Genomic DNA, 25,338 nt, shown 5'->3' with positions numbered 1-25,338 from the left:
GGGTCACGGGAGGGTTGTTGGTCTATCGGACTCGATTTCATGTCATTTGAGTGAGTTATGAGCAGAGGCTGGGCAGCGGAGGCACAGAGAGCAGAGTGGAGACCACTCATGGCAGGGGAGAGCCGTCTTTTCCCTGTGCATGTAAAACTGAAGTTGGTATAATGAGCTTAGGGTTAAAGAAATGAAACGACTGCCTACCTTTCATTAAAGCCTTTTTTGATGTCTTTGTCCATGAAAGAATCATTTAAGAGTTTTTTTTCTGCTAGTGGGGGGCAGCACTTCAACGGCATCCATTTTTCGCACTTGTAAAACAGCTTATATTATGACGGCGGAGCTTCTTTTTTTTCTTTTTCTTTTTTTTAAGCCTTTAATATAAAGCTTGTTTTCCTGACATTCCGCCCATTCTCGTCTCTTTCGGTGAATGTGATTGTTTAGTAATTCCTCTCATTACTGTGTTTTCCCTTGACCAGCTAAACAGAACCCAGCCTCACCACAGGGGTCCCGGCAGGACCCGCAGGCCTCAGTTTGGCTAGCTGTGCTCCATCGCTCAGCCTTAACCTCTGGAAGCCTAGACGCTGTGAGGCAGAGAAAAAATAAAACAAGACCCTAGACACAAGCACACACACATTCACACTCACTGCTGTTGATTTTCTCTCCCTCCTTGCCTCACTCTGAGGAAATGATTGTCTGCTTCTTTGCCTCTGTTGAACATCTATCAGCTCATTAGTGTTGGTAATACACAGAGAAAGTAAGTGTGTTTGTGTGTGTGCTTGCGCGTATGTAGCCCCTGCCTGCGGCATCCTCTCAGCCTGTTGGGAGTGTGTGCATGGGTGGTGTGGATGGGACCACTGGCTGCTGGTGTTTTGTGCACGCGTGTGTGTGTGTGTGTTTGTATGTGTGTTTGTCTGCACTCTTGCAGGACTCTAGGCTGTGTCTGGCGCTGGGAGCGGGTCTAGGGAGGTAAGAGAGACTTCAAACACCGTCCTCGGAAGGTTAGGATACACTCACATTGACTTAAATCAATGAGCTGTAAGTGTGTGTTTTATTTGTGTGTGCATCAAGGGGGGTAGCCTAGTGGCTAGGAGCAAGACGAGACATGGGTGAAGCTGAAGAGTAGTAGGTGTGCATGCGTGTTTGTGTATAGTTTGAGTGGGGGCTGGGTGGTTGGTTGAGGGTTAGTGAAATAGAAGTGATGCCTACATGCAAAAGTTGGACAGCGCACACACATACACGCACACACAGGTCCCAGTAGACTAACACATGCACACACAGAGCGGTGCAGCTGTAGCGCTTCTTCACCCATTGCTGTTTCTACTCATTGGCTGCGTTTTTTTTTTTTCTTTCTGTGCAGATAATGAGCATAGATTGGATAGAAAACAGCCTGGCTGGCCCTATAAACTCGATCTTCACTAAATGGACATTTAAGTACACACGCGCAAGACAGACAGATACCCTGTTAACACCTATACAATGATGCAGGGCAAGCCTGCTTTTGCCACTGGTCTGAATGGGTTAATATCTGTCATCTTGCCTGGGTCCATGACCCTGCTCCGAACCTGTCTTTAGGGCAAGAAAAGTGTGTTTCTAATATAACTATAATTATTATAAAGTTGCAGTAGATTTATTGGCGGATTGCTGTAATCTCGAAGAATGCCTGTACAACTTCTAGCCCTAGACCATACGTTTTGCATCTATGTATATTTCAGCACTCACTCAAACAACTCCCAGTAATGTGAAAGAGTTGTTGGTATTGGCAAGTCTGCCACTCTGTATAGGTGACTTTAAGTGGATCTTATGGGCCAGATTTACTGTAGAATGGACTTTGACGCACACAGCGGACTTACACAAGTTCTGCATTGGGGTCAGCATATGCCAGTGTGTTCATACCTGCTGTGCAGAAGATGCATTTGGTCTGCGGACATGATAATTTGAGCTTTACCATTGAAAACCAAGACGGGTTTGCGGGTCTGTGACCTCAAGGAGATAAACTAGGGTTCTTGCTGTTGTCTCTTTGAATGTCTGTGATTTATTTTTTTTGCAAGGCGTGGAAAAATAATATAGAACTAAGCGAAGAAAAAGGCCAACATTTATCTTGGCCATTGACAGTATCTTAATTAATGATGAATGATGAAAGGCTGACTTGAGAACAGGAAATCCAGGCAAGTGGAGAAAAACAGGCAGTATCTGACACAAAATCCAAGTTCTAATCCCTGGTCCTGGGATTAAAGTTAATTTTGGAAATTCAAGGTTTGTTACAAAGTCAGGAGATCAAACAGCAGTTTGCTAAGATCAAGAAGAAAATAACAAAAAGTGAGTCTACGTACAGGGAGATTGGAGAAATTTAAATTAAATGGTTCCATAACAGTTTTCAACCGTGTCCTCAATTTTGCACGTGACCATACGCATTCCAGCTGTATACTAAATTTTGACCTAGTGTTGTTTAGAATATATTAATTCACACTAACATATTTGGGCATTTAGTAAGATAAGAAAAGCTTGGGAGCAGTTGAAAAGAATCACAGACAGCTTTTTTGTTGTCTTGAGTGTCAGTTACTATAGGAAATGCTATCTATGTCCACAATGACCTCTGCCTCGTTCTGTTTGCAAATTTGTGTGTGCTGAGGGAGCGAGAGAGAGAGAGAGAGAGAGAGAGAGAGAGAGAGAAAAACCTGGCCACATTTAATCGCAGGAGAGACACCCCGAGTGAGCGATAGAGAGCTGTGACAATCCACTTAGTGCGCTCTGTAATCTGTTTAACCATTTAGGGAGACGTTAAAGGAGTATGCAAACACTCAGACACAAAAAACACACTAGATACTCTACAGGCTTTAGTGGTGCACAGGACAGTTTGCCTCCTAAACTTGGTAGCGATTCAGTGCTGTAACACATTTAGAGTTGTGTTTGTGTGTGTGTTAATGTGTTTGAGAGCTGCTGTAGGCACTGAGAGAAGCCAGGCCTGGAGCGTGATGACAGAGACCAGACCCGGCCAAATAGAAGATCCCCCAATCCAATTACCCTGTTCTTCTCTTTTATTCTATCCTCTCCTCTCCTTTCCTTTCCTCTCCTCTCCTCTCCTCTCCTCTCCTCTCCTCTCTCCTCTCCTCTCCTCTCCTCTCTCCTCTCCTTTTTTTACGGCCCTGTCTTAGCAGGAGCTACTGATGGCAGTCCTGGCTGCTGTTGAAGTGGCTGGCTGCTCTGCTTTATGGATCAGAAGAGGATGCAGGAAGGATTATAAGCAGCAGGTTATGAACAGCAAATGTGACAGGCCAACTCCGATTTAGGAGGGTTATGTAAATGTGCTTGTCGACAAAGTATGTTTTTCTGCCCTCAGTATTTTCTCTCTCACTGGAAAAGCTGGGTAGTTGGGTTTTGAGGAAGCAGAGTGGTGTTGAAGGCAGTGAGGGGAGCTAAAAGAGAAGATTGTTATGGAGAATGATGTGTAAAACAGACACATCATTAATGTTTAATTTTTTTTCAGACTCCAGTGCTTATTCATCTGCACCAGGGGCAAGGAAAGGTGTTGACTGATGTCTTTACGAGGAAGACTGAGGTAGAGAATATATTAGAAAGAGATGTTCTTTTGAGTTGGAGACAGCAGACGAAGTAACATATAGAAGAGACAGACAGACAGAAGAGAGTTTTGAGTTAGCAGAGAGCTCCTTTCGTCATGCATTTGACCTCTGCTGCTCGGAGACAGAAATACGGCTCTGCAGGTCTTGCCTAATGGCATTGATCATTACAAGAATACCTCCCTCAGACTGGGTAAACAGCATTCAAGACGTAAAGTGAAGTACCATGACTCAGTTGTGGAAGTAAATATTGCCTGAGAGGAGCATATAATAATCATTCACCATGGAGGTTTCAAATCAGCAGCTGTTTTCACAGTATTTTCTTTGACACAGAAATGAGTTGAAACAATAGAGTTATGAGTGCAGTTACCAATCACACACGGGTGTGTATGCTTGATTGTGGTCACCGAAGTACTTACTATATTTGTGTCGCTGATAGAGTAGGCGGTCTCTCACTGCTCATATTGAACATTGAGTAGCCACAGGAAAGTTATGAAGCTATGAGCTATAAGCCTCCCACCCTTCCTGCCCCCTCCCCCTCCCCCTCCCTCCATCCCTCCTTCTCTTGCCTCCTACCCATTTAGTCTGCCACCTTTTCAGCAGAAGTTTAGATCTCTGGGCCGATGTTTAATTCATTTGTACTAATGTCTCGCTCAGTCTTTCTCTCCTTCACTCTCATGTGCTCTGTCTTGCTCTCTCGCCAGCCTAGTCCCTGTGGTTCTCTGATAGTTATTTTACCTTGTGTCTCACTCATTCTCCCTGGCACGCACGCACTGGCACTAACGCACACACACACACACACACACACACACACACACACACACTACTGACTCTTTTCTGCCATCCACTTTTTGCCAATAGGGCATATGCAGTCTTAATTTTGTGTGATATGTCAGCTCTACTTGGTCTTGGACAATATGGTTAAAGTCTCAGAATAAAAGGGACATTTTACAGTATCGATTTGTCACAATATGGCAAATGTTGTAGTGCAATAACACAACATCATATTTCACTGAACGCCAATAAATGATAATATTGTGTTAGTGCCATCTCTAGCTCAAATACATTCAGACTAAAACACTGACACTGCTATTAGTGAATTCTTTTACACATTTGTTTTGGGAGTAAATAAAAAAAAAAAAAAAACCTATAAAAAACAGTTAATGCGCCGCCACCAGTTCATTCTTTTTTCCTCTGGTCTTTAAATCTAAGTCGTGCCTTGCACTTAGACGTTTTCACTCTGTCCTCTGAGTATCTCACTTTCATTCAGTCTTTCTGTTGTTTCTTTTTCTCCTTTTTTATGTACCCCTGCCTCTCTGTTTCTTCCCCTTTTATGCCCAAATCTGACGGCATGGAAAGTATGCTCAGTTGTGTATACACATCTTGGGCATTGCTGTCTAATCAGCAGAGTGAAATAATTCACTTCTTTCTCCCCATGTACACACTCATCCCTGTAGACCGACTGAAATCTGTCAGTGCTGAGCTCTATGTGGAAAATGTTTTTAAGGGAAATGGAAGAGTCTTTCAGAAAATGAAAAAGAATACAAATCATCTCGTTAAATTTTCAAACACATATTAATCAGAATGAATTTTGCTGTTGGAGCCAATGTTATGGCACACATGTTTTTGCAGGTATACATACACCATAATTACTGTATGCTGAGTGTTCGTGTGAGAGGAGATGTTTCTGTGTGTTCATACTGTATGTTGGCATCTCTGATGTTTGGAGTGTGTATGAATGCATTGAGTAGTACTTTTTTTCTACAAAACCCTTTTGTTCATTTAGCAAACAAAAGCCAAAGCTCTCTAGTTTTTAAATATTGTCTGAACACAAAAAAAGACAAACAAGAAATGGTCAGCAAAATTTTCATTCAAATCTGCGCTTGTTTGATCACAGAGTAAGCAAACAAGATTACGAATCTGACCAGACATTCAAAGCAACTTTCGGTGTTTAATGGTTTTTGATAATCGGTGCTTCTGACACATTTTGGTTGGGACCAAAAATAGTGTTGAGTTTCAACACCAACTCTGTTGTTGAGTTGAAGGGATTAGATCCAGGTCCTCAGAGTAGGATTTTGTTTGCAAGGTGTCAACCACTCTGTCCTAGGCACCTGTGTGTGCACTTTATTCTTTTCTGTGTTTGTTCGGTTATTTCTATTCGTGTGAGACTTGGGTTAACTTTTCTTTTTACCACTTTTCCTTGTAGTCTTCAGACATACACACATGCGCAAACACACACAGTCCTGATATCTCTCCCTGTAGGCCAAACTGCAGAACGCTTGGGGCCATGTTGTTTTGTATTCTGACGGACAGACAGAAAGACAGAGAAAAAAGAGAGACTTTCCATGGCCAGTGATTACGCCAGTTTGACACCACAGACATGGAGGTGGTGGTGGTGATGGGGGGTTCAGTGCATGAAGAGAAATGAAAAAGGCACTGTAGAAAACGGTGTGTAGATGATATGAATAACAATGTATGCGGTGTGTCTCCCTGGACCCTGATAACCTGCAGACCAGAGCCCAGTCCCTGTGACAGGCTGGCCTTTGTGGCCACTTTATCCAGCCTGTACACTTGTAACGGGAGCTGGGATAATCGCACCTAATCTAATTAAGGCTAAAGAGGGCCATGACTGAGGCTGGCCAGAAGCAGACTGGGCACACACACAGAAACACACACACACACACACACACACACAGACACACAGACACACAGACACACACAGACACACGCACGCACACACACACACACACACACACACACACACACACACACGCACAGACACTCACACACACCAACAAACACAGCTCAGCAGCAAAATCCTGTTTGCATCAGAAAAATAAGGTTGTCATATTGATTATGCAGATTAGGGACTAACGGGGCTAACTGCCTCTTGGCCAGTCGGTTACAGCTGACACAGGCTGAAGAGAGGGATACAGAGAGGGGAAGAAAGGATTAGAAAAGGTTTAGCTCTCTGTTTTCTTTCTACAATTTTGCATGTACCACTTCAATTCAGAACAGCATTGTACCCGAGGCTACTTTCTCACTTGATAAGGTTGAGGCTGATGGTGTACAAGGGGAGTTTTTGGAGAAGGAAGACTTTTAATATCCAGTTAACTAGCTGAAGTTGAAGTCCCCTAAAGATCACGCCTTTTTTATTAAATTAAATATCTTTAAAAAAGCGCATAATTTAATAATTTTTTAAAATTTGTTCCTAATATGTTGAGCAGCAATTTGAAATAGAGGTGCAGTGTTGATACATGGTTAAGAAAACAAATACACAGAGACAGATTCATATATGCTGTGAAAAACTGAATAAGAGAAAAGAAAGAGAAGGACTATGATCAACATTTCTCACTGCTTTGGTCATGCTGCAACGAATTATTATTTCATTATCGATCAATTTTTTTTTTTTTAATTTATCAATGTCAAAAATATAGTGACCTTGGGCTGTCACAATTTCTGAGAGTCTTCAGATGTCTTGTTTTGTCCAAGTAACAGTCCGAAAGGCAAACTCGACAGTCCCAAACTTAAATTTAAAATCATATATAACACAGGAAAGCAGTAAATGCTCATGGTGGATGGGCCCGAACTAGCAAATACCTTTTTGCATGATTAAACAACTTACCGACAAATTGTTACCTAGATATGGTTGCATGTAAGAATGTCTTGTGGATACATGGCTATTAATAACCTGTCTGTGTGTGCAAATACATGGGTAGTTGTATATGTGTACACATTTGTCTGCAGGTGTGTGTGTGTGTGTGTGTGTGTGTGTGTGTGTGTGTGTGTGTGTGTGTGTGTGTGTGTGTGTGTGTGTGTGTATTGTGTGTGCAGCCAGCCGGCAGCCAGATTGCTATTTCCCCCCTCTGCCCCTATAGAAAAGCCTGGGTATTCTCTGGATGAGGGTGTGATGTACAATTGAAGGGCAGGATTGAAACTGATTACCTTGTTAACTCCTGGCACCCACTGGCAGCTTGAAATAGACCTGAGCGCCAGGGCCTGATTTGCAAATGAATTACCTCTTGCCCGGCCCTCCCCTTCCCCTCCCCTCCGTTCCCCCGTCTTCTTCTCTCTCTCTCGTCTTTCTCTCTCTTTTTTTTTTTTTTTTTTTTTTTTTGTCCATTCGGTGCCAAGATCATCTTTTTATATTGTGCCATGACAGATGCTGTGCCGGGCTGCTATTGTTCCCCATCAGTTTTTCTGGGGCCGTGAGGAGAGCCAAAAGATTTCCACATGTGATTTTAACACAAGCGTCCCCCCTGCCATATAGCCCAGTGCTTTATTCTTTGTGTACCAGTACTGCAATCTACAGAGTTTTGGAGCAGGCAGAAATGTTGGGGAGTGTCATTGTCTCCATCTCAATAATGGAGAGGTATTTCTCTGATTAGGAAAGGTTCTAATTGGGAGGTATGAAAAGGACCGCCGGCTATTGAAGAAACCGCGGGGAAATTGATTGCTCTCCACATCTCCCTTTTGCTTTTTCTCTCTCTTTCTTTGTCCCGCTTCCCTCAATGTAACGCACTAAAAAGAAGTCAATTTTCTTTAAAACTTGGCCGCTGGATTCAATTCCCTTCAGCACTGAGTTGGTGTGTATAGGCTGAGAAGAGGGAGATATGGGCAGTCCGTAGGGAGACACACTCGGTTTAATTTTTATGTGTGTTTCAGATATGCGTATGAGTGTCTGTGTGTTGGTTCAGATTTTTCTGGCTTGAAATGGGTTGAAGATGGTTCCTCAACCATGACCTGCGGCTGCTTGATTTATTTGTTTATTATTTTCCATATTTAAAAATGAGGCTAACATGTTTTTGATGACATGGTTTCAGTCTAGTGTCAGAGAAAATTATAAGGCTTTCACAGGGACAGTTGTTCTTTTCTGTTTTTCCAGAGCTGTCATTACTAACTAAAAGCGCACTCTCATGTGTTAAAGTCATACAGGTCTTGCGAAGTTTTTAGAAATTGTTCCAAGTGTTTCTAGCACTCTCTTTCACTTGGCCATTCCCAGGTGTCAGATATGGGCCACATATGAACAGGTGTGTGTGTTTAAATAGAGCAGAAGGGCCAGACACAAATCAAGTTCTTCCTTTCTTATTCCTCCTTTTCTGACTTTTTTATTGACTGCACTTATCCCTCCCTCAGAGAAACATAAAGTGCAGAATTTGTTAGCCCCATTTTTAATGGACTGCTTTTCTCTACCATTTTGGGATTATGCTAAGGTACAGCCCCCTCCACTGGGAAGGGGGGCAGCTTGTGTACCTGCGAATGTATGCGTGCACGTGTGTGTGTACACATGCTGAATTACATACAAAGCATAGAAGCATAAGTCTGTGTTTTGTTCCCTCTTGTGTGTCTTGCACAGAAGAGTGACAACCCCTGACTTACCCCTGCATTATCCCTTCCTGTGAGCTAGTGTGTGTGTGTGTGTTTCCCACCAACCCTCCTCTTAGCTGTATAAAACCCTGAGAGGTAGCTCTGATAGTACACACACAAGAATACAATTTCAATTTCAATTGGCAGCCCTGTTAAAAAGGAGCTATGGAGATGGCAATCAGGCCTGCAGGAAAGCGGTATTATTGTGTGTGTGTGTGTGCGTGTGTGTTTCTGTCCCCATCCCTCGACTGCTTAATATCAAGCTTTTGCCTTCTATTAGTTAAACAGGCAGATGTCACTGATGTGGATTGTGTGTTAGTGCATTGTGTGTTTTATTTGTGTGTGTGTGTGAGCATGAGCGTGCTTGCTCTGGTGTCCCCATCACATAGACTCTTTAATAAATATGCCTGCCATTCTATCAAACAACATATGAATGCTCAATGACCTGCTTGACAAGGCATGCAACTGAGGCAAATGGGGTGTACACACACACACACACACACACACACACACACACACACACACACACACACACACACACACACACACACACACACACACTCTCTCTCTCGTGAAGGATGTCTCCTTCACAGCGTTAGAGTGTCCTGTCTTCCCTTTTCTGCTTCTCTTTTCTGCTCCTCTCCTCATCTATGACTGATATCAGGTTGAGGGCTGAGAGGCGGCTGAAGATCTAAATGTTATTCATGCCAAGTAAAAGGTGATAGGTACACTTTAAGGAAGAAAAACAAGCAGAGTAGTACTAAGAAGATGGTCATAGGTTTGTAATCTTTCCCTGGTAAAAAGTTATATGTGGTCCAACACAGCTAAATTCTGGACCCTTGGAAAATAATTGCCAGATTAATCACAAATGAAAATAATTGTTAGTTGCAGCCCTTAATTCAACAAATGAACATTTTGTCAAACTTGTGAGCCTGCTACCTTGACTGTCAGATTTACTGGTGCAAACTTTTACAATTTAGCTTGGTCATTTTGATTGACCATTAAGCCTGCTATTACACACCAGCATTTCTAGTAAAGGAGAGCTACGTTGTTAAAAAAAAATCGCATAATTTAGTAATTTTTAAAAATTTGTTCCCAATATGTTGAGCAGCATTTTGAAATACTGGTGTGGTGTTGACACATGGTTAAGAAAACAAGTACACAGAGACAGATTCATATATGCTGTGAACAAGTGATTAAGAGAAAAGAAAGAGAGGGACTATGATCAACATTTCTCAGTGCGTTTCTCAGTTACAGTCACTTATACGGGACAGTTAAAGGGGTTAATATGGCCATTGGACGAGAACCTGTTAGATGCCTGATACTAAGTGGTAAACATGGCCAGTAGTGGACAGTGAAGGGTTAAAGCTTCCACACACAGGACAGCAGGCCTGAGAGGTAATGCATGGCTGATGAGTGCTGGGCTAATGGGCAGCTCTGTCAGCTGGAAATCAAATGACTGCCTCTGCATTTTAAGTCCCTCTGTCGCCTCCATTGACTGACTAAAGATATTCATCTCGGCCGTGTCAAGGGGTGGCGGGAAGGGGGGGGAGTTCAGGTGAAGAGAGGGAGAGAGAGAAAAAAAATTGAGGGTGTGGGGGAAGGAAGGGCAGGGCATCTTAGAAGAACCTGAAGACCTAATGCAATTATTAGAAACTTGACCACAAATGACAACTCATCTGGTGCTGGCTCTGTAATTAATTGTCTGCTAGCAGGAGCGCAGGGGTTTGGGAGGGTGAGTGGTGAGGAGGATGGGGTGTGGGGTGAGGGAGAGAGTGGAGAGAAAGAGAGGTAGGCTGTTGATTGGGAGAGGGCAAAATGACAGGTGAGGAGAGACACAGGGAGGGAGATGAGGTAAGATGAGGCAACAGCTTAAAGTGAGACAGCAGAAAAGTGCCGACAGTGTGATGGATCCTGCAACCATGTTAAATTGGTCAGTATTGACCTTGCCAGGGTTCACTTTAACACTCACAATTGTTTGTCCAGTTTTACTTAATTGACCTCAGATAACTAATTGCCATTTTCTGGAAAAACAGTACATTACTCTCTTTCTGACTCTGCTGCCACCCCTTCCCTTGCCATTCTCTGTCAGGTTCTCTGCCTTTTGGGCTTGTAGCTATTTTGGAAAGAAAAGAGAGGTAGTCCGCACACTTTCAACATCTAAGATCTCCTTCAGGCAAAGTGCTAGACGCAATGAGTGACGACTGTCCCTTTTGCCGTTTGAAGGTCAAAACATTACTGTGCAGACTGGCTCTCTCTTTTCTTTGCAATGCCGTTTGTCCTGCACCTGTATTCCAAGTGGGGCTGGATGTGAACAATATCAACCCTATTTCCTTTTGTAGTTATTTCAGATCTGTTTTGGGGTTTTTTTATTTTTCATAATTTTTAGAACTGGTGATATTAATTCTGAAAGCCAGGATCCTTTAGTGTAGTAATAGGGATAGGAAATGGCACAGGTGTAAAAAAGCACAGGTGTTAAAAAAAATAAAATCAATGATGGCGGAGCTCCATTTAACTCCTTCAGTTTCTGGCTCTTACTACCCTACATGCTGGCTCTCTGTCACACTGTCAATGATTTACCGGGACACTTGAATAACACAGAGCCATCATTAATGTTATTAGTAATACCTGCTGTCTGCTGTGAAAAAAGACCTGTTGTACCAATATGTTCCCAATTGAAGTGAATGACTAAATGGTCAAACATTACATTCATTTGACCTCAATGTAAAACAACTTACATTTGGAGAACAATTTGAAGTTGTTTCTTGCTCAAGGAAATGTCAACATTTAAACAGGAAGAGCCAGGGATTGAACCAACCAACTCTTCCTACCTGCTCTCCCACCTGAGCTACATCAGAGCCCAATTCTCTCCACACAATTATAAAATGGCTGTTGACTATCGTTGACGTACAAATGTTTATATTCATGCTGTATGAAAAATATTAGATTTTAAGGCTGTATTTTAACATAACTGACTTGTAAATTAATAAATTAATGTTCACATTGTATATAGCACCAAGTAAGTTTTTAATGTGCCACAAGTTCAGTTTCTGCTTTGAGGACAAACTAAGATATGCGACGTGACTGCCGCTCCTTCTCCACATGCCAAGCCTTTCACAGTGTATCACAAATCACTATCCTGTCTGCTTCATTCCTGTCTTTCCATGTCTTCACTTAATCTCTCCTTCCGTCACTCCCCTCCCTCCCTCCTGCTCGGTGCCGTGGCTATAATGCGCTCCTATGGTTGTAGTAAGCAGGCCACAGTGTCTCTTAGGCCTTGTGCTACACCACCATTACTATCTGGCCTGCCTCCACTACAAATTGGATGAACGGGCACTGACACATTTTCAATATTATTACATTAAACCAAGTGGATTTTGATTGATAACCTAATATTGGCCTAATGCAAAACATCAATCATGGCAAGTATATTAATTATTTAATATTGTGGCGTAATTCAGAAATCGATGCTACCTCTACGTTGAAGGCGCAGACTAGGGAGGGAGGGAGGGAGAGAGATAAGTAGAAAAGGAAAGCTCTGTCCCCGAAGACCTCAGCAGATTATATGATGTTTTGAAAAGAGAGATGAGGATGTAAAATGGTGTGTGTGTGTGTGTGTGTGTGTGTGTGTGTGTGTGTGTGTGTGTGTGTGTGTGTGTGTGTGTGTGTGTGTGTGTGTGTGTGTGTGTGTGTGTGTGTGTGTGTGTGTGTGTGTGTGTGTGTGTCTAATGGATAGAGCAATCCCTTCGGCCCTGGTGCAGACAGCACTGGACAGCTTGCCCTTGATGAAGTCAAGAAAACAGATGAAAGAGAGGGAGATTAAATGCAAGTGAAGAGCTTAATAAAGGTTGAATCACAAAAATAGAAGACAGAAAAAAAAAGATGTGGTTACAAAAAAAGAGTGCGAGGGGAGAGGGGGAAGAAAAAAGGAAGGGGAACGAGTGAAGGAGGAGGGATCGAGCACTGCGTCTCCCCTGTGTTAGATTGTTTCTCACTAATTGCGCTTCATTAGCGGATTACACACACTGTCACCACGGTAACAAATGTCTTGCTGTCTGGTTGCCGGGCGCCCGTCATGTATAATGAATGTGGCGGGGTGTTTGTCAGAATGTAATGTAATTACAGCTAGATGAAGTTTGCCTTAAGTGGTTGACTTGTCTGCATGTGGCTCACTGACAGAGCACAGAATAAACAAGCAAACATCCGTTCTTCATGACTTTTTTCTTCTTTTCTAGTTGTTTCTTTCTTTTGTTAGTATTTCTAATTAATGGCATTTCTGTCATTCCACTTATACCATTATTTAGAAATGTTGACGTGGGAATGGCTTAGGTTTGTGGTCACACTGGGTATGGATGGATGGATGGATGGATGGATGGATGGATGGATGGATAGATAGAGGAATCGAGGGAGTAGGGGGGTGGCGGATGGGATGGATTAGACAGTATGTAATTTTAGAGATGGTGTAGATTTACACTGTGATGCTGCTGGCTGCATTAGCAACTGAAGCCTGTCGATAAGCCTTCCTCCCTCTCAGCGCACGCACAAAAGGACACACACACACACACACACACACACACACACACACACACAGTGAAACTCCATGGCCAGGGTGGAGTTGTCAGTAATGGGGGCCAGAGTTGGGGTGGGGGGCTGGGATCGGGAAAGGGGGCTGTTTGTGTTCTCTTGATCTTTTGATTTCCAATGCTGCAAATTTGAAATGTGCCAAAATTGCATCTATTATTTACTGCCAATTTGCTCTTTTTAAAAAGCGACTGCCCCCCCCCCCCCACTTCCTCGGCTCGGCATTCTGCTGTTGCTACCCTGATAATCATACAGACATTTTTTTTATTAATTCACAGATAATAAGCTCCCACTTCTTTCTCTGTAGTAAGAAATTACTATTAGGGCTGCCAGCAGTGTGGTGACAGTATTAGTCCACCTTTGTCTGGTGTCGATGAAACCACACACAAACACGCACAGCACTTCAGTCTGAAAAGTTAATTATAAAAATTTCAAATTATGTGTTTGTTTTTTTTTTTTTGTTTTTTGTTTCTTTTACCTTTTTATTAACCAGAATCTTTTTGATGTCATAAAGATTTCTGTCACAACCATTTCCATCCTCCTTAGTCGACAACTGAAACAGAAAAAGGGGTTGATGATTACTATAGGAAAATAATGGGTAGATTAATTAATAATAAAAATCAATGTTTGTTGCAGCCCTATTTTCAGCTAGTCAGAATTAGCCACAGGTAATGTTCCAGTTAAATGTCTTAAAATATTCTCAAATTAGTTCAGAAATGTTCACAAAGCAAACTTGAGTAGAGTTTGTTCTTCTCTCTCCCGTGTGTATTTATGTGTTTTTTTGGGTTTTTTTTTTTTTCGTGTGTGTGTGTGTGTGTGTGTGTGTGTGTGTGTGTGTGTGTGTGTGTGTGTGTGTGTGTGTGTGTGTGTGTGTGTGTGTGTGTGTGTGTGTGTGTGTGTGTGTGTGTGTGTGTGTGTGTGTGTGTGTGTGCGTGCGTGCGTGCTTGTGTGTGCGCTCGAAAAATGCTCTTTTTATTAAATGACGTTTTGTGTTGGCACTTTATTTACAGTGGGGGAAATGTGTTGTTGTGTTGCAGGGACGCCGGGAACATCAAAGGAAGATTAGAACATCTGGTAAGTTCTATTCAACGCCCCCCTTTTATCCCCATACACACACACACACACACACACACACACACACACACACACACACACACTTTGATATCTGCATTCCTAATGAAACCTCCGGAATCGGAGCTGAATACATGCAGCTAACAGGCAGGGAGAGAGAGAGACAGAGAAAACAGGAATAGAGGGAGGGTAGTCTTTCCCCGGGCCTGGTCCAGCTTTTATAATAGTTTTTCATTTATCCCCAGTTCTGCCCAAACGCACATACGCACACAGATTATCCACTCTGTTCTCCCTCATTTTTGCATTTAGTTGTGGGTACTTGCAGTTTTTTTGCATGTGTGCATACCTGTTTGCACATGGATATATGAAGAGAATTAAAAAAAATTTTTTTTTAACTTGTCAGACATAACTTTTGGACCCATACACACACATCCTCCCTCTCTCCTTCTCCCTCCTCCTGTCAGCATGGGGCTTTTCCTCAGTCTTCTCCCATTCATGAATCGAGGGTCTTCTGGAAACACTCTCCTGGGACAGCACTGAAAATTTAATGGCCAACGTTTCCTGGGTTTCTCTTGCTACTTGCTTTAATATGGGGTCAGGGTGTCGTGCAACAAAGTGAAGAGGTTCTCACTTCTCTTTTTGGGTGGGAAGGAACCAAGGTTTGATGTGCCCCATATTCCAGGGGATGAATTATAGACAGGGGTCAGTGAGGGTCCCGGCTCTCTGTGGATGTCACACGCCCACCATCCCTTGCCTCCCTGCATACTAAACTGCAGGTCCCAGCACCCTACGCAAATGACCTCCCGCCCCACCACGTGCTACGCAAATGACCCTGAATATGCCACACAAATGACTGACCCCGAAATTCAAGCAGTTCTCAGTTAACTCTCCACTTCAACAAGCAGCAGATGAGATAAAGTTGAGTTCATTTTTCGAACTCAGTCGCAGAATTATTCCTTAATGTTATTAGTGAGTGTATTCAGAACACTAATTGAAGTGGGAATAGGCTTATGTCAATACTGATGCAAGTTGCGCCCAAAGTGCATTCATACTATTATTACACGTTACAGTTATAATACAGTTATTAATTATTTATCTAAAGCATTGCACTCTGGTTTGAGAACTCAGATAGAGAAGCACTAGTTGGGTACATAGGTGTTTTTCACTGTCTCCAAAACCACTCCCTTGTTAACTAATTCACTGCTTCCAAATAACAGACATAGTAACTGGTAAATTGAGATTTCAGACATTCTTGAATCGGCATCATTTTGCGCTGTGCTGAATTGTGGAAATGTCAGCAAAGTGAATGTGGTGTATGTGCCAATATGTTGTGCCCTGCTGTGCAAAGTTTTGAGGCAACTACACAGTGCATAAATTTCTCAGCCAGAATTCAGTCACTTGAACGAAATGATGGACGTTAAATGTAGTACACAATATAGTAATGTTCTAGTTTGGGTTTGGAGATGTCTATGGGTGGGTCTAGAGGTGTGATGGATGTGGTACTCCATAAAAGGTTGTGTGAATTATTCAAGAGAGGTTTATATACATAAACAGTATTAATCAATATGTGTATGGGCAGTTATATCTTGGCAAACATTAGGTAACCTCTCTTTCGTCTTGAGAGGAGTCTTCCTGTTAAAGGCAAGTGGAGGAATGTGAACTAAATTTAATTAGACATAAGTGATACTCGGTCAATAAATACTGCTGACAAATTGTATATCTGTGTATCATATTATCATTTTATACTAATTCACTGATGTTATGCACAACAGTAGTACTCTAGAGGAAAGTAAACTAGATTTTCTTTTACACAGTCATGGTCTACCAAGGATTGGTATTGCACACATGAGTAGATTTGCGTTACTGTTTCTTGGTAGGGGTTAGTGCAGCCAGTTTCCGTGTGCATGTATTTTTTTGTACAGTTTTGGCACTAAGTGGACCTATAGGGACGGATTATAGCATGTTTGTTTTTGATTCTTAGTTACTGCTGTGTCTCTATACTCATCAGGATTTCTCAGGAGTTAAACATTCCACATTTACACACACAGAGAGACACGCAGAAACACACATTGGTATGTTTACCAGTGCATTTTTTTTTTAATATATATGTGTCAGAGAATTTGAATACCTGAATACTGACTGTTTGAATTTATGGGTGTATTTATGCTTATAGAGAGATTGCACCCCAGTAGTCAGCTGCCTGGGGAGTGCAAGACTCTGATTACGATTCGGGACAGAGAACTGTAAATAATGGAGCTCGTCTCCCTCTGAGGTAGAGTTGCAGGGCCGTTTGCAATGTTGCTTCCCTCTATACCTCACATATATTTCTGTAGATTTCTAAAGAGGCATTTATGACTCTCTGTTGATGCACTGCTCTTAAGATTAGTACATCAGCCATATTGACACTTACCATGGTGTCGCCACCTTGTACCTGCTCTCTATCAAGGAGTCACTTTTTATTTTTACAAGTAATAATTACTTCCTAATATTAAATTAAACTATTTGCAATGATTATCAGTAATTGTTCAATTTTTCATTCATAAAAAACAAAATATCTCCCACATTGTCACACTGATGTGAAAGTCAAGCTTCTGTTCAAATTATTCTTGTGCTTGATTTTTCCTGATGAATACTAACGTTACCTCCTCCTGTTAAGTTAACTGAAAGAGTGAATGACTGCTGCAGTAATTAGGTGGGCAATTAAGATTTATATGGTCTGAGGTTTGTTTTATTGTTCATGTTTGTCTTGTTTTCATATTTCAGCAGATTGACTGAATCACGCGATCAGCAGCAATGCAGAGAAAAAGACTGAAGTTAATTGCTCCCAGTGCTCTGCTTTAGTTTCTGCTTTTGTACACACACACACACACACACACACACACACACTTACATGTCCAAACACCTCGGTTTGAATTGGAAGATTCCTTGCTCTGGGAGAAATGGAGCGATAGTAAAAGAGGTGGCCTACAGCAGCTAATCAGTCCAGATGCACAGCCTCTCAGAGCAAAGTATAAAAAAGCCAGCAGCTCAATCAATACGTGAAGAATCAGCCTCATCAGGATTATTGGCTCGACCAGCAGCTATACCCATCGTTCCAACACACATACCGTCTGGGGAAGGATAGAAGAAGAGAGGGGTATAGGAAGAACAGGGAAGAGAGGGAGATACATCATTGTTCTGAAGATGGGAGTTTGAATAGGACATGACGTTAGAAGGCAAGAAAGGCCAGTTTAGAGGTTGGTCTAAGGTTCAGGTTTAGTTGAGATCATGATTTACAGATAACGGAATGGGCATTTATGTCTTGTCAATGGATAATCTACATTTTTTTCTGTCTTTCTGGTCCACTGGAGATGTTTTTTAAAAGCAATAAAAAGGTCCAATGAAAGTTGTCTATAGAAGAATTGTATATAGAATAATTTTGCTTTTATTTTCAGAAGTCTTACATATAAGGGTTATTTAGGAACCCAACAAGCCCCCTTATTTCCAAGCCCCCTTATTTCCAGGGCTGTTGGGGGTACAAATACTGCAGATCTCAGAATTAAATAACATATCAAGATGTGGTCAGTACATTGCCAGATCGTTATACATAATGAATCTTTCTTGTACTGAATAAAGTCATAGTTATTTTGTAACCCACCCCTGAAGTGTTTCTGCATCTTTCGGAAACTTAAATTAAAATCTTCACTCTCATGGTGGAAAGGGTCTGCAGTTACCCAAGTTTGTCTGGCCAGATTTCTTACCCACACATTTTCTTAAACCTCACAGAATACTTTGTTTACACAGTCAGCTGAATTGTAGGGTGTTTGTTAAACCTGCTGTCAGTGAATTGCTTAATTTCAGTTCTTTTTGTTGGGTATCTGTCTCTTCACTAATGCTACAAGCTGATTTTGGCAGCAACCCTGTCAATTCAGACAGTTGATACGAAAATAGCCTTAAAAATCCTCCTCAGACAATGTGAGAACAGCGAGTAATTTCATTTTACAGATGCACACCAATAATATCATTGCCCTCTGGATGTTGCAATAATTTATTGTTTTGATAAAGTAAACCAGAGTCACATTACCGAGCTTCACCTTCAGCAAAGTAGGCAAAACTCTCAAGTGATCCCATATCGTTTTAATGGTAATGACATAGAGTAGAAGACTGCCGATAAATAAGTAAATGAATAAATTAAAATTGAATTAATTAAGAATTTCAGATGTCTTATTCCCACAGATTATTCAAAAATTTAGTTAGTTTAGTTTTGCTCAGGTGTAAGCACAAAAAAAAAAAAAAAACGAGCCTGTATAAGTTTAGCAGGTTAGGCGGCATTGGCTTTTCTTTTCTCCCATAGATTTTGCTCTTGTGGGTGCTGCCCTCTACTCTTCATTTTATTGAAAAAATATTTCACAGCATCGACAATAAATTTATGAAAGATTCTGTGCATTACTTGGAAGCAAAAAGGTAGCTTTGGAACTTGGGCGTCGCTTTTGTTGATGCATTTCCACGCTGTTGTACACATGGCTTGCTTCAGGGATGGCTGATGTCGCCCGAGTGTCCCTTGGAGAGTTGAAGAGTTTACTGAGGCAAACAGCTTGATTGGCCTACTGACAGATACAGTCCAACAGCTGTAGTCAGGACAGCACACTCACACCAAGGATGTGACGAACCCGGCGTCCCTGAATGTGGCAGTGAGATGACGCAGAGCTGTCTCAGTGTAAAATGCAAGCAGTTGAGTTCACAGATCAGAAAGATATATAATTGTTTCTTTTCTTTATTCTGCCTTTGTCTCTGTCGTCAAATTTCAGTTGTCTCATTAAACACTTTCTCTTTATCTCTCTGTGTATTTAATTCTCTTTCTTTGTATTCCTTTGTCTCAGTCTGCCTTTCCTCCTCTCTAATATGATTGTATAGGATAAAGAGGTGAAAACAGCAACAGAAAGAGAGATTCTGGACAGATAAAGGAAGGGAGGGGGTTGGGGAGGTTGATAATCAGCAAACAGATTTCTATGCTTATTACACTAATGATTTCATGATGTTTGATGTGGCGGCAGGGGTTGGGAGGACGTGGAAGGATAGGTGGAGGGGAGGGGGTCTCTTTCTCTCTCATGTTGATGGCGCGGCTAAATGATGGAGTAATTTGAGTGACCTCTGACTTGGGGCAGGCCCAGACGTAATTGCATGTCATTCTAGCACGGAAGAAGGGTTTTTTTTTGGGGGGGGGGGTCCACTAAATACAAAGTATCCCCCCGTCTTTCCCTCCTTTCTCGCATTTCACTTGTTTTTCTGTGTCTCCTTTTCATGTGTCCCCATCACTGTCTTGCTCTCCACCTCTTCGCCTGTCTCACCATGGCACACTACTTGAGTGTTTCCCAAAAAAAAAAACAACCCCCCAAACAAAAGAAAGATTGCATTAATTTTCAAATGATGATATTACATTAACCGCGGAGATCTCATATATCAAAACGTGAGAACTACTCCCTTACTGTATGTGCTTCATCTTAATGGTATCGCTGGATGTCAAGGGCATGGAGGAAATTAAATCGGAAAGTGCAGATAGACCAAAGAAGATATTATCTCTGGATGATTGCAGTTTTGATAGGTATTCCAGTGAATTTCATTTTCTCCGGATGGGGAGAAGATGAGTTAGCCTGCACATTTGCTCATTTTTCTTCTACATGATTTATGTGAGTTGAGTATAAAACTCTCTCCTTCTCCCCCTTTCACCCCCACCGCCTCCCCCTTTATCAGGAACATATACATGCATGCGCACACACATGCACATGGGGTAGTAAATTACTGCCTTTGAGTTGTATCTTGGCTGGGGCAGTTTACATGAGTATATGTATGCCTACTTTTTGTATGGTTGTATCTGGGCAAACTGCAGTGCATGGGGTTTTGTGTATTTGTATGCACGTGCATGTTTTAGTCCGTGTGTTTGTACTTGTGTGTCTGTATGAATACACGCGCCCGAGATAGCAGCAGAGCCATCAGCGGGAATGATTCCAGGGAGACGGGGGAGTGTCATTACTCAGACTTGTTTACATTCTAAATACGTAATGAAATCTTGTTGGTAATAATGACGGGAATAAAAGTTTGGGAAATTGTAAAAGTGGTGAAGTTTGAGAAATGAGCCCCGGCCTGTGAAATAGCATTTGGGGGCAGGAAACGACATTATTATGCAGTGCTCCTGCCTGCCTAAGACATGAAGATGAACTGCTGGCGGGCCATAAAATGCTGTTAGCCCTAGCCTGAAGTATGGCACATTGTAAAAGAGCCCTGATTCCATATTGCCATTATATATAAAAGTATAGCCATACACAACATTATTTTTCATATAAGATGAGCTAAGATACAGTGGCCCAGGCCCCCCAAATGCATACACTGATAGGCAGATTTTTTTTTCTTCCCTATAAAATATATAAATAAACATATTGCCAAGGAACCCATCTCTGCCCTGATCTTATAGACCTCGATATTAAAAACAGAAATATTGCATTTTCTAGGGGCTCTGTTTTCCCCTGTCCTCTTTTGGGTATGGGATATATCTGTGTGCTTGTTTGGGGAGGCGGTGGGAGGGGGGGAGAGGAAGAAGAGGAGATGCAGAGGAAGCCTGAGCGAAATGCAACAAATGAAAGAAAATGGAAACAGATGAAGACTTTAAAAATATAATGAGATGAATATTGAGCATATCAACTCCTGCATAAAGAGAGTAGGCGGTGTGTGTGTGTGTGTGTGTGTGTGTGTGTGTGTGTGTGTGTGTGTGGTGTGTGTGTGTGTGTGTGTGTGTGTGTGTGTGTGTGTGTGTTGATAGTGTTTATTGACAGACAATATTGGTTGCAGTGGTGCAATTAAGATTTATATCACAGTAAATGGACTGATGATGTCATTAATGATTTTTTTTCTCAAGATGTTTTATTCCAAGACATTTTAAGACATTGAGAGGTAGAAAAAAAAAGGATAACGTGTCAAAGGTCTGAGAGTCTTTCTGAAAGTTGCTTTTTTTTTTTTTTTTTTAACTGAATATCTTACTGTAGGTATTCAAACGCCTGTTTTCTAATGAATAGGAACATTTGCAAGAGGGGTCGTTTGGTTTCCCCAAAAAGCGTTAGACGTTTTTGGGAGTCTGACTCTTTAAGTTTACTTGACAAACAGTGCATAGGCACATAGATAGAAGCTAACAGGACATAGACAAAGGCACCAGTCTGTCTGAAATTTTTTTTATTTGGAGAGATTGTAAGTAATTTGTCTTATCTCAGCACTAAGGAAATGAGAACTTGTAGTAGCTTTAAAGCTAATAATCTCCAGTGATGTGTGGCTACGTTTGTCAAAATTATGTAGGAGAATGTTTAAAATGATACAAAATCATTTTTGTTATTGAGTACCTGGGACTACCTTCTCTATTTTAATTTGAAATTAACTTGGAGGGTTATAAAGGATTGTGAGCAGGTAAATCCCTGAGCAGTGGATGAATATTTGGTTGCTCACCTGGTATACCTTCAAACATAAACTTAGCTACACCATCTCTATTTCTTTAATCATCATTATGAGTGCAAGTTTATGATGAGATAATACCTTTTGACTACTAGAAATCAGTCTTTATCCCTCAAAACAGTTTTATCACACACTGCATGTGCGCCAAAAACTACATTTGGAAAAGGATCTTTTTGTCTTTCTATTTAAAAATTTTTGTAGGTAGTGGCATATACGTCTCATGTTTTGTTGAGTTGTGGAGTTGTGGTAGAGATGAGATGAGCTGCACTGGCTTCTGCTCCTTTGAGCTGCCGGGAGATGATGGTTTACTGGGTCTGCCGATTCCAGATCTCAACAAATCATCTGAAGTCCAGTAGCGCTTCGCTCTCTCTCTGACCCACGGTCTCTATCTACCTCTTCATTGCTTCAGTGTCCCGCCCTCTCGTGGTCTCGTCCTCCCTTTCTCAGTTTTTGTTCATTTCTCACAAGACCTAGTAGATCGACTTGAACCTAATGTGGTTGTGAATAAATAAAACGACGGAAAGTAAGATTTTGTCAGAGAAGATGACTAGAGGTAACAGTGAGTTAAAGCAGAGAAGTGTGTTCATGTGTTGCTATTCAACATCGCTCTTGTACTTGGAGTTTTATTAGCAATGGAGTTTTATTTGTTTTTGTTTTTCTCCTGTCAGTGACTCAACTCTTGTTGTTGTATGGTCTGATAGACGGAGTAAATCATTTAGTGAGACGATATTTCGACCATCTGACCACAATCTGGCTAGAGATGGCCTGTCTGACCTTTGTTCGACCTCTCTGTGTCTACACTAACAGCCGTTTATTCAACTGCTGACCCACCTTACTTTGCTTTGTCTGGTCTGCCTCTGGCCCAATAATAATAACAATAATAGTCCGCTGGACCAGAGCATGACTACAAATAGTTGAAATTTGCTGCATGTACACAGTGTAGCATTGTTTTTACGAAGCGGAGTGAGGGTTATTTATTTTTCTAAATGGTCATGTTTATTTTTGACTAATGGGACAGAGCCTGGGCACTTAGGCTCAGCTAATAGTGTCTCAGTGTGTCTGTCATCACTGTGGTGAGGTAAGCAGCATGCTGGACTTCCTGTCACATTAAGGGTAAGAGTTAGCCTGAGTCAAGCGTGTGTGGGTATCACACCCGCTCGATTCAATGTCTGCATGTCTCTTCATGTCTACATTACGGAGTGTAGACACTGAACCCTAAACTGCACCCAATGAGCAGACTAGCTCCTTGCACAGCAGCTGTGTGTGTGCGTGCATGCGTGGGCCAGGCATGTAATTCACTTGGTTCTGTTCTCAGGTTAACAGTGGCACTATTTATACAGTGTATACTGTATAAGTACAGTCCAGTTCCTATTTGAATGGCTCTGTTACCAACCGGCCATTTAACAACAAAAGTCTCAACATTTCTACTTTATAAAACCTTCTGTCTTGATGGCTATGTCTCATCCTCTCTGTCTTTGGTCCCCTGTATGTCCATAATCTTCTCCTGCGTCATCTTTTAATTTTTTCCTCATCTTCCCTCCTCTTCAAACTCTCCCTCTTTTTCTCTGCTATATTTCCTGATCTCTGAAGAAAACATAAGCAACTTTCTGTCTGTCTTGTGTTTTGTCCCCCTATGCCTTTTTCCCCCTTTCCACACGGTGTGATAATCTAAAGCCACTCTAAGGAAAGTGCTGCTTATTTCCAACACACACTCCCACTTTACTCCTTCCAAACACAAACACGCACGCACGCACACAGGCACGCACGCACTGAGTCCTCCTCTGGGTGTCTCATGTTTGTTTGTGTGTATCGAAAAGGCACAGTTCTAATTGTGGGGCAAAGCCACTTCAGATGCAGCAGGCGCCTCTCTCCCAGTGGGGGGAACATAGATCTGCCTCTGGGGAGCACAATTAATGCCTTTTTATTGTTTACTAATGAATTACACACAGAGGAAGTGAGCATGCATGTGCAAATTAGAGTTAAAAAAAAAAAAAAAGTTTGCCGTGAAGCAAAAACATGAAATGCCATGTGTGTAATTCTTTGTGCTTTCTGTATCATTATGTTTGCTTAGTTGTGAGCAAACTTCTGAGTACTTTTTACATTAGTTGTGTTGATAATTTGATATTAATTAGCCTGTTTCAGTGTCCATTTAGTTCTGTAGGCAGGAAGTAGACACTTTTCCTGATTGTTTCTTTTTCTTTCTTTTCTGCATTCATTTAGAGAGAATAGAGCTGTAATGATTAGTCGGTTAATCAGTTTGTTGATTGACAGAAAATTAACAACTATTTTGATAATCAAACATTTGGTTTAGGCATTCGTTAAGCAAAAATGCCAAAAATTCAGTATAATAAACTGAACACGTTTGAGTTAGAACCGTTGGAGTGTCCCCAAAAAAAAAAAAAAAAAAAATTGCAGACCCTGGGTTTTTTACTATTTTCTGACATTTTTATAAACAAAAGGATTAATGAATCGATTTTAGCAACAAAATGATCTGCAGATTAATCGATAATGACAATTATTTTCAGTTACAGCCCTAAAAGGGTAATTCAGTGCACAATCACACATTGCTGTGATAATCTCTACTAAAAGCTTACTCCTATCATTCCTGTCAAGGCGACTGTTTTTTCCATTTAGAGGTGATAGGAAGCAGTTGCTGTGACATCACTGCTGAGTTGCTTGAAAGTTTTAACAGCGACAGACATTGCAGCAGCAGTATCATATCTTGTGTGATTCAGTGTTGTATTACCCTTAATGAGCTGGGAGCACCGTGTGTGTGTGTTCGTTTGTGTGTGTGTGTGTGTGTGTGTGTGTGTGTGTGTGTGTGTGTGTGTAAGTGTGTGTGTGTGCGCGCCTGCATTTAGGATGCATTGACTTAAACATGCCTCAAGGCCAACGTAAACAAATGCTAATGTAATTACTGAGGGGGCATCGTAATAAACTGTAACTAAGATGATTGCACAGCACAAACAGGTTAGTTAAGCCGTGATGTGTTATTGCTTGAAATGACTGGTTGTACCAAGACTGATTTGTGTGCCGTTCTAATTGTTCAGCAGGCTAAGCCGTGTACCATTCAAATGGGTTCGAATCCTACCCAGGACATTTATTTTCTGGCATGTAATTCCTCCATTTGCTGTAAAACTGTTGTTGTAAAGGCAACTTGTAAAGGCAAAGATGCCAAAAATCAAGAAAAAATAGACCGAAATGTTCCCTAATCAGTTCTTCATAAAGGGGAATGGAAGGTGTATGTGCATATGTCTGTGTGTGGGTGAAGGCCTCA

At 41.6% G+C, this 25,338-nt stretch overlaps 1 protein-coding gene across 2 annotated transcripts in view; it reads left to right on the top strand.

The window, feature by feature from the left end:
- Positions 1 to 25,338, top strand: part of rsrc1 (arginine/serine-rich coiled-coil 1) — a 121,107-nt gene that overhangs the window by 27,733 nt on the left and 68,036 nt on the right. For both annotated transcript variants that reach the window (XM_040131709.1, XM_040131708.1), the window contains exon 5: positions 14,555 to 14,591. In XM_040131709.1, coding sequence (XP_039987643.1) covers positions 14,555 to 14,591 — 37 coding nt within the window. The remainder of the gene's footprint in view (positions 1 to 14,554; positions 14,592 to 25,338) is intronic.

The sequence above is a fragment of the Xiphias gladius genome, chromosome 7 (genome assembly GCF_016859285.1).
Source record: "Xiphias gladius isolate SHS-SW01 ecotype Sanya breed wild chromosome 7, ASM1685928v1, whole genome shotgun sequence".
Classification (NCBI taxonomy): Eukaryota; Metazoa; Chordata; class Actinopteri; order Istiophoriformes; family Xiphiidae; genus Xiphias; species Xiphias gladius.
The sequence above is the reverse complement of the archived record's forward strand: the minus strand, read 5'-3'. Positions and strand labels throughout refer to the sequence as shown.